Source organism: Chiloscyllium plagiosum, chromosome 18 (assembly GCF_004010195.1).
Source record: "Chiloscyllium plagiosum isolate BGI_BamShark_2017 chromosome 18, ASM401019v2, whole genome shotgun sequence".
Lineage (NCBI taxonomy): Eukaryota > Metazoa > Chordata > Chondrichthyes > Orectolobiformes > Hemiscylliidae > Chiloscyllium > Chiloscyllium plagiosum.
The window spans coordinates 37,733,807-37,750,013 of NC_057727.1; the positions used below are offsets into that span (position 1 = coordinate 37,733,807).

At 40.4% G+C, this 16,207-nt stretch overlaps 1 protein-coding gene across 1 annotated transcript in view; it reads left to right on the forward strand.

Moving 5' to 3' along the window:
* The window catches only part of nampt2 (nicotinamide phosphoribosyltransferase 2), a 59,921-nt gene that overhangs the window by 10,162 nt on the left and 33,552 nt on the right, over window positions 1–16,207 (forward strand). The window contains 8 exon segments of the mRNA XM_043708638.1: window positions 1,795–1,818; window positions 1,820–1,853; window positions 1,856–1,924; window positions 3,686–3,789; window positions 5,337–5,430; window positions 5,433–5,462; window positions 6,202–6,333; window positions 14,841–14,875. Of these exon segments, the coding sequence (XP_043564573.1) occupies window positions 1,795–1,818; window positions 1,820–1,853; window positions 1,856–1,924; window positions 3,686–3,789; window positions 5,337–5,430; window positions 5,433–5,462; window positions 6,202–6,333; window positions 14,841–14,875 (522 nt within the window).

Sequence of the window (16,207 nt, forward strand, 5' to 3'; positions counted from 1 at the left end):
GACATTCTGGCTATTGAGGGAGTGCAGCGTAGGTTCATGAGGTCAATTCCTGGAATGGCGGGACTACCTTACGCTGAAAGACTGGAGCGACTGGGCTTGTATACCCTTGAGTTTAGAAGACTGAGAGGGGATCTGATTGAGACATATAAGATTATTAAAAGATTGGACACTCTGGAGGCAGGAAAGTTTCCACTGATGGGTGAGTGCCGAACCAGAGGACACAACTTAAAAATATGGGGTAGACCATTTAGGACAGAGATGAGGAGAAACTTCTTCACCCAGAGAGTGGTGGCTGTGTGGAATGCTCTTCCCCAGAGGGCAGTGGAGGCCCAGTCTCTGGATTCATTTAAGAAAGAGCTCTTAAGGATAATGGAATCAAGAGTCATGGAGATAAGGTAGGAACAGGATACTGATTAAGGATGATCAGCCATGATCATATTGAATAGTGGTGCAGGCTCAAAGGGCAGAATGGCCTTCTCCTGTACCTATTGTCTATTGTCTATTGTCTATTTAGACGATCTGATATTGCAGGGTATAATATGTGGGCATTTTGAAAATTGGTCAGAGAGCAACTGCCATTGAGACAGAAATGTATGGAGAGCTAACATATTGCTCTCCAAGAAATTAGGTATCATTTTCTATCAAAGGTACCATTTCATATGTAACATTCTCCCAATAAAAAGAAAGAAGGCGACCCAGGGAGACCTTCAGTTGGAAGAAGGAAGACACAGAAGATGAGAGCAGCTGTGTGGTTTGAAATTAAGTTCATGTAATTTTAATAAATGTCTTATTGGAACAACATAATGTTATAGAGCTGGAGGCAGATAATAAGCAGTTCAATGAAAGGGGGGCGTCTCATCTCATGCCACTCTTCTGACTTCTTCCCATAATCCTGAACGTTCTTCCTTTTCAAATAACTATCTCATTCCCTTTGAATGCCTCGATGGGACCTGCCTCCATCACACATTTGCAGGCAGTACCTTCCAGACACTAACCATTCACTGAGTGAAAAGAGTTTTCCCTCATCACTTGTACTTCTTTTACTGAAATCTGCACCCTCTTGTTCTTCATCCTTTCATTAGTGGGAATAGTCTCTCTGCACTTCCATCAGATTCATTTCAGCCCTGTCTTTAACGTTGAATGTAAGGTTGGGCAGCTGGGAAATTAGATGTTTAGTTGTCAGTGACTTGACCATTATTGGTCTTCACTTTCCATTGTGGAAGATTCTGGTGCTTCAAACTGAAGGGCAATCCGCTGTCAGTAGGACGCCCTTTTGAGTACAGTAGTGACTGGAATTGTTTGGTCATTCAAATAAATATATTACCTTGATTTTTACAGTTGCCAGTTTATACAAGTGCCACGATTTTGTATGAATATTGAGTCCGCCTCTGCTTTTTTAAAATTGTTTGTAGCCAGCAACAATAGCTGCTAGATAACACTAAGAAAATTATAGATTCATATTTGAAGAAAATTGAAATAGTTGATCTTTCCTAATTGTCTGTCTAATCCTGGGTATATTACTTTTCTATCCAAGTACAGCACTTTTTTCCCTTTTGGTCCTCCCATACTTATGCCCTCTCTGTGCTTTTCCACTGCTCTCTGCTCTAACGGTTGTTCCTATCTGTAGTTTTTGTTTTTTTCCCTCTGCACACTGTGGTAATAACTTGATCTTCAAAAAGCTTGTGAGAGATGACAGTGCTGCCACTCCTATGTTTCTTTTTGAGGTGGGAAAATTTTATTTTGGGATTTAAAATTATTGGCTAGAGGTACTGAAGACTTTTTTTGGTTCATCAGGTTACTCATCTCAAACAGTATCCATCCGGTTACCAATAAAATCTGCTCCTGCTTTGAATGTTGAAAAGAAAAGAATTCAAAGAAATTGTGTTCTTTGGATTACAGTGTATTCTGAAGAAATGTCTATTAGGTAAAATATTTGATGACCAAGGATTTTAAAAATATCAAGAGTAAAAATCTTTGACTCAACCAATCACAATTTAATATAACTTCTGGTCTTATAGTTTTTATTTGTTATGTGCCAGCTAGGAAGCAGGATGCAATCCAACACATCCTTGACAAGCCCAAGTTCACTGAAAGTTATCCTTGATTTTTAGCTATACTTTTATATTGTTTTTATAAGGCCATATGCAATATTAACAAGAGCTGTATTCAAACCCCCTGGGTGAAACAAGGATTCTGTAACATGCTATAGCAAAAAAAAACTGCAAGTTCTGGAAATCTGAAATAAAGACAAAATTCTGGACACACACATTCATGGAGAAAGAAAGAAGATTAACATTTCATGTCTGAGCTCTGATGAAAGATCGCAGATCTGAATGTTAGCAGAGCTTAATGTTTTTGATGTGAGTCCCAACCAGTGGTTGGAGAATTGATGGGACCCCCATGTAGCTTTCATGTGAGAGGCCCAAGTGTTCAGTATCAGATGTTCTTGATGATTTAGGAACCTTACAGCTGAGATCCCATCCCTGAGGGTTACTGGCCACCCTGGGGTCGACACCTCTCCATTGCCTACATTGCCACTGGGAGCGTCACCAGGGATTGCCACAGGATCCTTAAACTCGGGTGATTGAGGGCAGAATGTTGGTCTTGGGGAAGGGATCACTGGGGTGAAAAGGTTGGAGATGAGAGCTCAGAGGCAAAGGAACATGGGTGACTCTGTAGCTACCCCCTTCTCAATGTCAAGTCCCTCAATCAGACAATATTTATCTTGGAAAGGGGATCCCCACTCCTCCCTTTAAGGCAGCCACAGGCAAATACAATACTTTTTACCTGGCTGACTTCACTGAGGAATTGGAGGCTCTGTTGCTCAGATGTTCTTCCTGAGCCATCATAAATTCTGAGCCAAAATGACATTCCACTACAACAGACTAATTTCTCACCTTGGCCCATTCCCACGTCCAGTTTAATTGCAAGAGATTTTCCTGCTGCTAGACAACAGCTGTGTGCCTTCTCCCAGGATTAACTGAACCCATCCATCATGTTTCCCATTATGATAGGCTGGATTAAATTCCTGCTGTTAACTCTCTTTTTTCTCCAAGGGTGCTGCATAACCTGTTGAGAATTCCCTGCACTTTGTGTTTTTATTTTGCCACGTGTTGTTTGCTGACATTCAAAAATTGTTTCCAGCCTTTAAGTTTTGTTTTTCCACTGCCATTCCCCCATCCCAAGAAGACTTTGTGGTGATTTATGATGCAGTCATTTGTGTTTCATCTATAAGTTGCAGCTTATAGCTTAATGTCATGATCTTCTGAAATCCTATGGCTGTTACAGCCTAATCTCCATTTGCAATTGCAACAAAACAGCTCCAGGGATTTGGGAGGGTAAAGGAGATTTATTATTCTTCCTACAACCCTCTTGTTATTACTTTTACATATATGGAATTAACTATTACACAGCAATAAAATTGAAGTGGATTGCAGCTTACACTACTGAGTATATTATAGTAATAATTTTTCTTTTGCTGAAATGTAGAAGTTTCTATTTAGATTTTTAATAATTGATTAATGAAAAGCTCAATTTTTATTAAGCCCCCTGTGACTACATGTCCTGTCTTATGAATTATTTTTGGCATTCAGTGAATTTTCTAATTCATATTGAGGGTATCTATCTCTTAGAGAACCTTCTCCCTTTAGGATCTTACCCTGATATAAAAGCAAAGCTTATAGAGGTTCAGTCATAACAGAAGAAAAGATTCAATAAGCCAAACAAATCTATGAGCTCCATTCCAAGCAGTCTGTCTTTCATGAGGAAGGATGGCGATACATTAAAATTGTAGAAAATTAGTCCTTTAGAAAAATTATTAGAATGGGTGAGTGATCTTATCAATCTTGCAAATATATCCTTTTCAGGATACAGAATGCGTCTTTCCCATTTACGGCTGAGGATCCTGGGATTGTGTTCATTGGAGTTTAGAAGAGTAAGGGGAGATCTAATAGAAACTTACAAGATAATACATGGCTTGGAAAGGGTGGACGCTAGGAAATTGTTTCCGTTAGGCGAGGAGACTAGGACCCGTGGACACAGCCTTAGAATTAGAGGGGGTAAATTCAGAACAGAAATGCGGAGACATTTCTTCGGCCAGAGAGTGGTGGGCCTGTGGAATTCATTGCCGCAGAGTGCAGTGGAAGCCGGGACGCTAAATGTCTTCAAGGCAGGGATTGATAAATTCTTGATGTCACAAGGAATTAAGGGCTACGGGGAGAATGCGGGTAAGTGGTGTGGAAATGCCCATCAGCCATGATTGAATGGCGGAGTGGATTTGATGGGCCGAATGGCCTTACTTCCACTCCTATGTCTTATGGTCTTATGGTCTTATTATCATGTTGTGTTAGTTTCACAGTAAAATTGTAAATCCAGGGATGTAAATTTGAGGAATATGATTTCATGCTTCAGTACTAATCAGTGTGTGTGCAAAACAAAGTTGTTGGAAAATCTCAGCAGGTTTTGCAGCATCTGTACAGAGAAATCAGAGTTAACGTTTCAGGTCCAGTGGCCCTTCCTGAGAACTGAAGATAGCTCAGAAAATGATTTTTTTTTTTACATAGAAGCTGGTAGAAGAGTTTCTCTCCACAAATGCTTCCAGATCTGCTGAGTTTCTCCAGCAATTTCTGTTGTTGTTTCTGATTCCTAGCCTGATTGTTATCCACTCCTTTGTCTGTCCAACTGTTCTTCTCTCTCTGTGGGCTCTATTTCCACCTATCGTCTACTCCTTACCCTCTCCCACCCCCACCCGTTTTCTGTTTCTGATTTCCAGCATCTGCAGTTCTTTCAGTTTGAATTTAATGTGACCTTGTTAAATATATGAAACAGGGGATTGTTGTTTTGGGATTTTAATAATTCTCAGCACCAAGTACTGTCCCTGTATTATTCCTTTAATCCAGAACTTATACTGATTTTTTAAAAAACTTTGTCAAAGTTACATTATTAGAGTTAATGATTACCACATTCAGTGAAGTCTTGGGACTTGATTCAGAAACAGAAACCCATTTGTTGGAGCATATTGATCTATAGCAGCATAATGGCTTCCATAAACACTGCATGTAAGTGAGGTGAGAATTTTCAGTGATTAAAAAAAAGTTTACTAAAATCTACAAAAATCTGAGAAACTGTGCAAAACAAATTTAGATTGATTTATCATTTTAAATCCTGACCCCCCTGAATCTGAACTGATAGCTTAAAATTTGTTTCCACAGTACATTCATGCACTACCTGCTAAGTGAAGTAGACATTGTACAACTGGCATATTCAATGCAATACAGTATGATTCTCTTTAATTGTAGCATTATCTGATAGTAAATTGAAATCCTGTTTTACTGCAGAAACACAATGGACTGTTACCTGTCCGTATTAAAGCCATTCCTGAAGGAAGCATCATTCCTTGTGGAAATTTTCTTTTTACAGTGGAGAATACAGATCTGAAATGTTTTGGTTGACAAACTACATTGAAATTTGTTTTTCCTGCTTCTTATTCAACCTCGATACCTGATCCTGTCAGAATTCTTTGGGTTAGGCGGTTAGTATAATGGAAGTAAGTGTTTGTTCCAAGTTTGGTACTGCTGTCTCTCTTCTCCTCCTAAAGTCACCCTCATCCTCATTCTCATCCTCACCCTCATCCTCATCATCATCCTAACCCTCACCCTCATCCTCACCTTCACCCTCATGCTCATCCTCACCCTCATCCTCACCCTCAGCCTCACCCTCATCTTCATCCTCACCCTCACCCTCATCCTCATCCTCATCCCACACTGGGGAGGCAGAGGCAGCAGGCTAAGTTAGAAATGTTAATGATGACTAGAGATCAATTTTAAAAGTGGCAAGTTTGCTCCTCTTCCCACTGTTCAGGCCATTAAAATGACCTGAATGACTTCAGCCTCTTGTAAACATACTGTAATTTGAAAGCACGAATGGTAAGATAGGTTGGAATCCAATGGCTATTCTTATCCCACTCGCATTTATAATGTCAGGCTGTAAGGACTGGTGCAATAATAACTCGATCTGTGTTCAATCACCATATTCTGTGCACTTCAGATACATTGAAAACTTGCTGAATATTTAACGACACTGACTCTTAAACCAGTAATGAAATTCAAACTTTGAGACTCTGTGAATTAAAATGAACTGAACAGTCTGAGGGTTTTTTCAGTATTAATCAAGCAGAAATAAATCTAAATACTTTTTCTCAACAGACTATTCTTGTTCAGGTCTGGTTTCCTATCACTGTTGCTACCATATCCATAGAATTTAAGATTCTAGCTCTGTATTTACATAAAACATCAGGAAGTCTGGATAGTCTGGAGTCCAAATTATATGACTTTGGTAAAAGGGACTCTCTTCTTAGGATGTACTTTTTTTTACATTCCATTTAAACATTAGACGCAGTTGTCTTTCACTAAAGTTATTTTCATTTGAGATGAACAATAAACCATCCTAATGCATGTGATTGCAATGATGTTTGAGCAGTAACTATAGGAAAGTGAAGTTAGAGATCTTTCAATGCAATGGGACAGAATTTCATAAGTCGTTGTAGAATCATGGAATCCCTACAGTGGAAACAGGCTATTTGGCCTGACAAGTCCACACCAACTCTCTGAAGTGTGTCCCACCCAGATACATTCACCTACACTATTACTTTACATTTCCCCTGACTAATGCAAACAAGTTTCACATCTCTGAACACTATGGGAAATTTAGCATGGCCAATTCACCTAACCTGCACATCTTTGGATTGGGGGAGGAAGCCGACACAAACATGGGAAGCAAACTCCACACAGAGAGTCACCCGAGGCTGGAATCGAGCCCAGGTCCCTGGCACTGTGGGGCAACAGTGCCAACCACTGAGCTATTTTATTTGGATCATTTATTCAAATTAATTGGTTTTCACCGTTTTCATGTTTTGTATTTGGGAATTGGGGCTGCTACCCAAATGTGTCACACTATAGTTCATCTAATAGTTTATTTTGTATTGATTGGCATGAGTCAAAGGATTTGCTTCTGTAGTGTAGAAATTTAGTGTGTAATATAGAAAGTTACAATGAATGATAATGTTTTGATTAGAAATGAGGGGCAATTTTCCCTTGATTTGCATTCAATGCATTTGGAAACCAAGATTTGCTGGTTATCAAAACAAAAAATGTTTTGGAGTAAGTTGATTGGATTTGTGCTATATTGTAAATTACTCAAGAACAATCAGATAAAGTCGTTTACCAAAATGCACCCAATCATCTTGATAATGGCTGGCTGGATGCAGACAAAGGAAAATTCTCTCATTGGGAGTTCTTCAGTGTGACCTAGACAAGTTGAATGAGTGGGAAAATACATGGCAGTAGAACTATGATGTGCATTAAAGTGATAGTGGAAACAGAAAGCCAGATTATTATCTTAATGGTGATATGTTGGGAAAGGGAGAGAGGTGCAATGAAAGCTAGTTGTTCTTGTACATAAGTCGCTAAAGGTAAGGATACAGATGCAACAGGTGGTGAAGAAGGCAAATGGTATGTTTGCCTTCATAGGGAACAGTGATGTCTTGCTGAAATTGTACAGAACTTTGGTGAGGCGATACCTGGAATACTGTGTGCAGTTTTGGCCTTCTTTTCTGAGAATGTTCTGCTTATGGAGAAAGAGCAATGAAGATTTACCAAACTGATTCCTGGAATGGTGAGGCTTATGCATGCAGTGATACTAGATCAGTTAGGACTATATTCTTTGGATTTTAGAAGAATGACAGTGTTCTCATTGAAATCTATAAATTTCTAACAGGACAATATAGAGTAAAGATTGGAAGGATTTCCCGATGATCGAGGAGATCAGAACCAGGGACAATATGAGGATATGGGATATGTCGTTTAAGGCTGAGCTGAGGAGAAATTTCATCGTCCAGTGAGTGGTGGAATTCTGTGGAATTCTCTGCAACAGAAAGCAGTTGAGACCAAAGATGGATGACTAGCCATGATTGTATTGAGTGGCAGAGCAAGTGCAAAGGACCGAATGGCCTACTCCTGCTCCTATTTTCTGTATTTCTATATTTCATGTATTCTGGCTAAAATGGGTTAACTTCCCTTTGCTCACTGTAAATTGTAACATTTGTTAAAGTAGTTTTCTTCTGAATATAATGACGTGAGTTGGATTTCAACTCTTGGATCATATTTCTTCCATTTTTGACCTCTGTTGAGAGTCCTAAAGCATGGAGTAAAAAAAAATCCTTTTTGTGAAGTAGCTGTCAGCTTATTTAGCTTTTTATAAGTACATTAATTTTGTCAGCAGAATTTAAATATAATTAAAAATTGCAATCAGTGCAAATACTCTCAGAAGTTTGATCTCGTGGACAGAATCCAAGGTGAAAATCTCAGACCTTATATCGGCATTAGATGCATGCATTTTTTTGAATCATGGATTCAGTCAAAATTTGGCATGTTAACCAGCTGTAGCTTAAATTTTTAAACCTTATTATCCTAAAATTACCCTTGTCGCAATATACATTCCTTGCTTGTATTATCTTTCAAAATTATCAATCAAAGAAGCAGCTTTTCATCTCAATATTTGATTATATTGATTTATGTTAAATTTTTGATGGAGTTGATTTTCTACTAAATGCGTCTTGTGACTCTATGACTGTGTTAATGTATAGTTCCTATAGATCTAATCCAGCCAAGTGACTATCTATAAATCAACTTAATTCAGACAAGATGTTAGAGAAAATGTTCTTCCAAGATTGTAGATTACAAAACAGAAGCTCTGAATTGTGTTTCGACCTTGGAGAAACTAGTTTTCACTTTTTTCCTCCAATCCCAAGAATTTTGCTTAGGCTGAAACATTGGTTAATCAAAGTGAACATTATTTTCTGGTTGACAAATGCTGGGTCTGTGTGTCTGTTGAAGTTTGTAATGATATTTGGATCTAGTTTCCACAGGCCTGGTACTACATACTCCTGGATACAAAGTGTTTTGGGAAGATGGGGCAAGAGAGAAAGGAGATGGGTGATAGTATTGGTACAGCAGCTCAGATATGAATCTACTTGCTTAGAATTAAGAAACACAGAAATTTCATAAGACCATGAGATATATGGACAGGAGTAGGCTGTTTGGCCTCTTGAGCCTGATTCACCATTCAAAAGGAGCATTGCTGATCTGACATTCCTCGTGTCCACTTTCCTGTATTTTCCCTGTAACCCTTGATTTCCCCCACTGATGAAGAATCTATCTATCTCAGTCTTATGTATACACAGTGACTGTCCCCCAACAGCTCTCTGTGCTGTGAAGAAATTCCTCTTCATCTTAGTCTTAAATTGATACCCCTTTATTCTGTTACTATGTCTTGGACTCTTCCATGAGGGGAAACATCCTCTCCACATTTACCCTGTCATGTTCTTTCAGAATCCTATCTGGTTCAATACAATTAGCTCTCATTCTTCTAAACTCCCAGTGAATAGAGTTCCAACTTGTTTAAACTTTGCTCATAAGACAGTCTCTCCATACCAGAGATCATCCTAGTGAACTTTCTGTGAACTGCTTCCAATGACATATCTTTCCTTAAATAAGGGGACCAAAACTGCTCACAGGACTCCAGATGTGGTCTCACCAGCACATTGTACAGCTGCTATAAGACTTCATTACCCTTATACTCTAATCCCCTTGAAATAAGGACCACCTTTCCATTAGCCTTTCTGATTTCCTGCTGCACCGATGTGCTAGCTTTCTTGCAAAACTAGCCTCAACTCTATTTGTATTGCAGCTTTCTGCAGTTTTTCTACATTTAAATAACATTATGATTACACAACAGGATATGTTCGATCGGCTACTAACCAGTGGGAAAGATATGAAGTGATATTGCAAAATAATCAGAAAAGATACATTCCAGTGAAAAGGAAAGAATAGGAAGGACTCACAAATTCTGCTTAACTGAGGAAATTAAAGATATTACTGAACTGAAAGAAAAAGCATATAATTCTGCAATAATAGATGGCAGTCAGAAGATTTGATAGAATATGAAGAATAGCAAAGAATGAGTAAAAGATTAAGAAGGGGGTGAAATTAAAGTATGAGAGTAAGCTAGCTAGAAATTGAAGAAAAATATGTTTTCTAGAGGGCTTCTCTCCTTGAAATCGAGCAAGGTATTTCAAGCAGTTCACTTGAAATGTATCACATTATGTGTGCACCTTGCCTTTTGGCACCCCAGTTATGCTACTGTCCATTCAGCAATGCCTGAATACTTGCCACTGCTGGGACCTCCCAAGATTGTTGGTCCTGGCACCATATTTAAATGCCAACTGTGCACCTGGCCAAGTGCTGCCAGCCAGGAGTTGCCCTTTATATTTCATAGAGGAAAGGGAACAAAAAAGAAGTGCTCCTGAAGCCTTCTATTACATAGGTTGTAGGGAGGACAGTTCATTGTACACAGAAACTCAAATTCAAACATGTATTGCTACTTTACATCACCACTTCTCTGATCGACAATCATTGTAACTGCAGCTACAAGAATCAAGCTACCCAGGTTTTCCATCTATAACGTCATCCCATCTTAGGACCCTGTCTAAGGAGGTTCTGCTCTTTCCCTAGTGTCCAGCATAGTCTAATATCTTCTCATTATTTAATATGGGGACATTACAGTACTGGAAAGCCTTCAAACTGTTGAAAACATTAAGTTCCATTCAGCAACAGTAAAAGCAAAGAAGAAAACAAACAAAACGTTGCATTTGCTTCTGGGAATAAACACAAACCACTTACTTTTTAAACAAAAGCAAATTTATGATCAATAAACAATCACTCATCTATTGGACCTGGATGTCTAGCTTGTCACACCCCATGCCACACCACTCTATCATGCTGAAGGTGATGTTTTTCCTTAGGAGACTGCTGTCACTTTCCCAGCTCTTCAACATCCATCACGTGTACTCTTTCCCTGCTTCTGTTGTACAGAGCAGCGAACTCTTTTCTGTGTGGGTTTTGTGTGACATTGGAAATCTTTACCCCAGACAGTGGTGGAAGCAGGGCTATTGAATGTGTTTAAGGCAAAAGTAGATTTATTAATATAGCATGTAATTAAGCAAGTCATTGGAATTACTTGATTCACTCAGATATAAAGGACTGGTGAATAGATGGAGCTATAAAACTGAGTAGTTAATAAACTTTATCCGCAAAGAAAAGGTGTCACGGGTTCTGTGTAGTAGAAAATGGTTGCCTAAAGGTGAAGATTGGAAACTGAGTTCATTTCAGACTGAAGGTTGTAACTGATGTTGTTTGGAGAAAAATGGCTGAAATCAAATGCAAAGTTTTAACCGATTCTGTATCTTCATTGAATAAATTTCAGTTTTATAACTTAATCATTCTTGTTTACTGAAGAAGCCTGAATTATGTATTTTTTGGCTGTATGTCTAATACAGAGAAAGCATGTGGTTGACCACATTGGGCACTGTGTAAAGCAAGTATTGAATTGAATTAAATTGAATTGAATGTATTGTTACATGTACCGAGGCACAGTGAAAAGCTTTGTCTTGTGAGCAATGCAGGCAGATCACACAGTTAAGTACGTAAACAGTGGGAAAAACAAAAACACAGGTAGAATTGAATGTTAAGAGTTTGTGAGTCCATTCAGTATTCTAACAACAGTAGAGCAGAAACTGTTGCGAAGCCGGCTGGTGCTTGTGTTCAGGCTTCTGAACCTTCTCCCCGGTGGAAGAGGTTGTAGAGAAACACTGCCAGGGTGGGATGGATCTTTGAGAATGCTGGCGGCCTTTCCTTGACAGCGGGACTGGTAGATGGATTCTACACATGGGAGGTTGGCCTTTGTGGTTGTCAGGGCCGAGTTCACCACTCTCTGTAACCGTCTCTGATCTTGAATGGTACAGTTGCCATACCAGGTAGTGATACATGCAGACAGAATGCTCTCGATGGCACACCTATAAAACTTGGCAAGGGTTTTCGCCATCATGCCAAATTTCCTCAGCTGCCTGAGGAAGAAGAGGTGTTGTTGGGCCTTTGTAACCAGTGCATCCACATGAAGAGTTCCAAGAAAGCTTACTGTAGATGACCACTCCCAGGAGCTTGACACTCTCCACTCGTTTCACCTCTGTGCTGTTAATGTATAGCAATGTTATGTTGTGGTCTTTGGAGCTGTGGGATGAGAGAAAGACAGCATTCAGTAAAAATGTAGCTTGTGTCCTCGAAGTGATTTTCCATTGATCATAAAGTTCAGACTTATGAAACACTTTTGAAAAGTTATATCTCAACACTTCCCATGGACCACATTAATTATTCTATCTCACAAAAATGCTTTGCAGTTGATTTCAGCCAGTCTTCTCCATTGTAACTCCAATTACAATCTTCTCCACAAAAAGAACTCTCAGGGCTGAATCTTATGATATTTTGGATAACTGTCATTTTCATTGAGTTTCATGAATGGTTTCGCTTTGTGAGGCTTAGTGAGTCCTCTCACACTATTCTCTCAAACTGCACCCCAATGGTACCCTTTATTATTTAATGCTGGCCTGATTCCACCATTTATCATAGCTGGAGGTACACATCGCTCTGGGATTTCCAGAATAGGCCCTGATTCTTGTGCCATTTTTAAAATGCCGGTGCCCCCGGTCAAGCAGTGGCTTTCAGGAATTGCCCTGCGTGACTGTACACATTAATCCTGGACATGGCACCTGTTTCCCGGACAGAGACCTGGAGATGTGGATGGGATGGTGCCATTCTTCTTCCCCAGAACTGCCAGAACAGGACACATCACCTGCCTCTGCCAGTTTGGACAAAGGTAGCCACTTAGATTAGTGTGGTCTTTACTGTTTGGAAAAAACCCAGCAGTGCAAGCAAAAGGTCAATAATTTTCTCCTCTTCACCAGGGTAAGTGCTACCATCTTCATTCTGCTACCTTACATTCGCTCAATCTCTGCTGTATGCATCTCCCACCAAGGCCTATGCTATACCAAAGTCACTGTCTTGCTCTTACCTATCCTGATTCCCCAAACTACTAATCCTGCATGGTGCCTGTATGCCATACTCACTTATTCAGGACACATCACCACTCTTCCCCCTCTGTATCAACACTGCCAGCTGTGCCACACACTTTCATCTAATTCTGTCACACACAATAGTCTCATTCCAGGAGAAAATGGCCACTAACAGGGAAGAAAGGGCCAGACATGGTGCTGGAACGTTCAACATTTGGCTCCTCATCCCCTTTAGACAGGACGTTGGCTCTTGCAGGAGATCCCCAGGACCACTCCTGTGGAGATGCTGAAACATCCATGTCCTGACAACCAAGTAAGAAGCACTGTCCACTGCTGTGCTACTTTCCCATTACCCACACTGTGCATTTAATCTCAACATATCACAATTGGTGCTGCTTGGTTGAGCCATTCTTTCAGATACAAGTGTCATGTTCACGGTGGCTGTGTTTTAGTGAGCTGGCTTGCGAAGATTCCTTTTCTCCACATTTGAGGGAGGAAGAGAGCACAAATGCCTTGGAGGAAGCATTGGCAACACTGCCTCCTACACCTTGTACCAGCTCCAATACTGACATCTTAGTGGGTATTTTATCTAGATTGGAATCGGGAGCAGCTGCTGCTGAGCACATCACTGCCATGTCTCTGCAGCTGGTGGAGGGAGAAGTGCCCCAGACTGCTGGCACTCTGAGGACTGCTATGATGGTAGCGATTTGTGACTTTGTTGAAATACACAAGCAGATACAGGAGCAGACAGATATATCAGGGGCACTAGATAACAATGGCTGCAAGGCTGCTCCAATGCAGTTGGGACCCTGTTGCTTCAGGCATGTGACTGTCCAAGCTTGGACAAGTTGGTGACTGCCACTGGAGGACCACATCTAGTACCTTCCGTATCTGCTTGATATATGCAGTGACCCTGAATGCCATCGCTTTAGCAAGGTGACAGGGGAAAAGGATCTAAGTGCCCCTTCCTCCCAAGGAGACAGGGCAGTGCAAATTGGCATCCAGCCAGAAGTGAAGTCACACAAACATCACCCAGCAGTCTTCTCTTAGTAAACTTCAGAGACGAATGGGCCTTTTATTTGTAAGCTGCCTGCCACCCTCAGCCCTGTGGGAGGTCAAGCTGAGGAGGGTGAACTTGTCTCTGGTATACATGAACTCTCTAGGCACAAATGCCTCTGGGTTTGCCCAACCAAACTTCCAAGGTAAACAGGTTCCACTGTAGGGCAGGCCCCTTCTACCCCAGCTGCAGAACCCGGGTCTGCACTGAGACATATTGGAAGGGAAAGAAAAGAGACAATGTTAGCATGGGTGTCACTGCTTTGTAAAGACATTCTCACTTTAGTAAAGTGATGTTCTGTTCTCTCATTATGTACATCTCATACTGTGTATGCAAGTCTCTATCTAGCTGCAAATGCAACATTGATTGTTATGAACCCATCTACACCCTTATCCTGAGATAATGTTCCATAGACCAAGATGTGCAGTCAGCAGCTTCTCCACCATTTCCAGGCAGTGGGTAAATCTTAGATAATAATGACTTTGGTAACCAGACTCTATCTCTCTAAATGTACAGACATTGCTATTGCATCCCAGATCTGAGAAGGCTTCAATCGTTGTTCTATGTGAAATAGTCAGGGGTTTGGATTGAGAAGTTGAACTATGCACTGTAGGCTTTTGCCTGAGAGTCACAAGGAATGCAATGTATGCAGGTCTGCTTCACCTTCACTCTATGAGTATGTACCAAATGGTATTTTCCTCTGAAGGACCCCACGTTGCACAGACTTGAAGCCCCCTCCCTCACAGAAAGAAGCATTTACCACATCCACTCCAGGTGTTATCACAGCCATTTTCATTTCCATTGTGCCCTTGTGCTTTACAGGATGCTGGGAGGCAACACTGGGCTCTCCTCAGACAGTAAGTTCCAGGCTTTGCTTGGGTGCATTCCTAAGTATAAATATCCCTTTCCTGGTAGCATTTTCTATTACTCCTCTAGATAGCACACCTCCGCATGTCCACATCCAACCAGTCTACATGAGTCTACTGCCACTTGCTCCAGCTCCAGGCAAATCAGTTGGACATGCCAAGTCTGGGAATGCGCTGTTCCCCTGAAAGCCAGGGTGTTGCTCTGGTTGACTACCATCCACCTGTTTTGCATAATGCCTTTCCCTCTAATATTTCAGCCCCCTCCTTATACTGAGTTGCCCTCTTCACAATTGTCATCCTCTCTGCATCCTACCATTTTGACTCAAATCCCAACAATTGAGTTCCAACATGAGGATAGACACACCTCTGGTAATTATAATATACAACAGGAAATGGGAAGAATATGACATAAGGATAAATCCCAGGAATACCTGGGGTATGGTCAACAGTTGTGTTATGCAACTCAAAATATCATTTTGCAATAAATCGTTCCAAATTTTGTATGATGCAGAAAATTTGATAGGACAGATAGTGATATTGTTCAGAAAGAGGGAACCATCCTATTTACAAGAAACTTCAGCCTAGTAATGAATGTTTAATCACAGACTAATGCAACTGCACTGGTTTGTGGATGCACACCAATAGTATGTGAAGTAAATTGATTAAAATGTCACTTTGATCTTTTAAATAATACAGACTGCAGCTTAAGAAACTTGAGTTTTACTTGCTTCAGGTTTAGGGATGACAGTACACACAAATCATTAAAAAGAGTGGTGATTCCGACAAACAAGCTTTGGTAAACTACTTTATCAGCACAAATATGGTATCAAGTAAAGTACACTTGCTGTAAGAGGGCATTGTGATGGCTCATCGTGAGTATCCTATCTGCAATAGACTTTAACAAAGTTGTAGCAATGATCTTGAAGTTATAGTATAAAGAGAAAAACAAAATCATTTTTCATTTTGTAGACATGGCAACTTGATGTAGTTCCTTGAAGCAGTCTTTCAGTACAATCCAGCAATCTGCTTCCTAAATGACCTGCAAATGGATTGGAGGGGTGGCATGAGGACCCCAACGTGTTGGCAATGACTGGATGCCAGTGTTGGTTGACAAAGGGGCTGGTGCCCTTGGATCATACCCTGTGATGCTGTTGCATGGTGACCAATATAGAGGTTCTTCACAGCCAGCGGTGAGAAATAAAGTCACTAGGTACCCACCCTGACTTCTTTGTTGAGAATTCTCTTGTTAACTCATGTCCATTTGTTAGATAAAAAGCTGCCTATTAATGACGTGAGGTGTGCAACGAATAAATTCATTAAGAA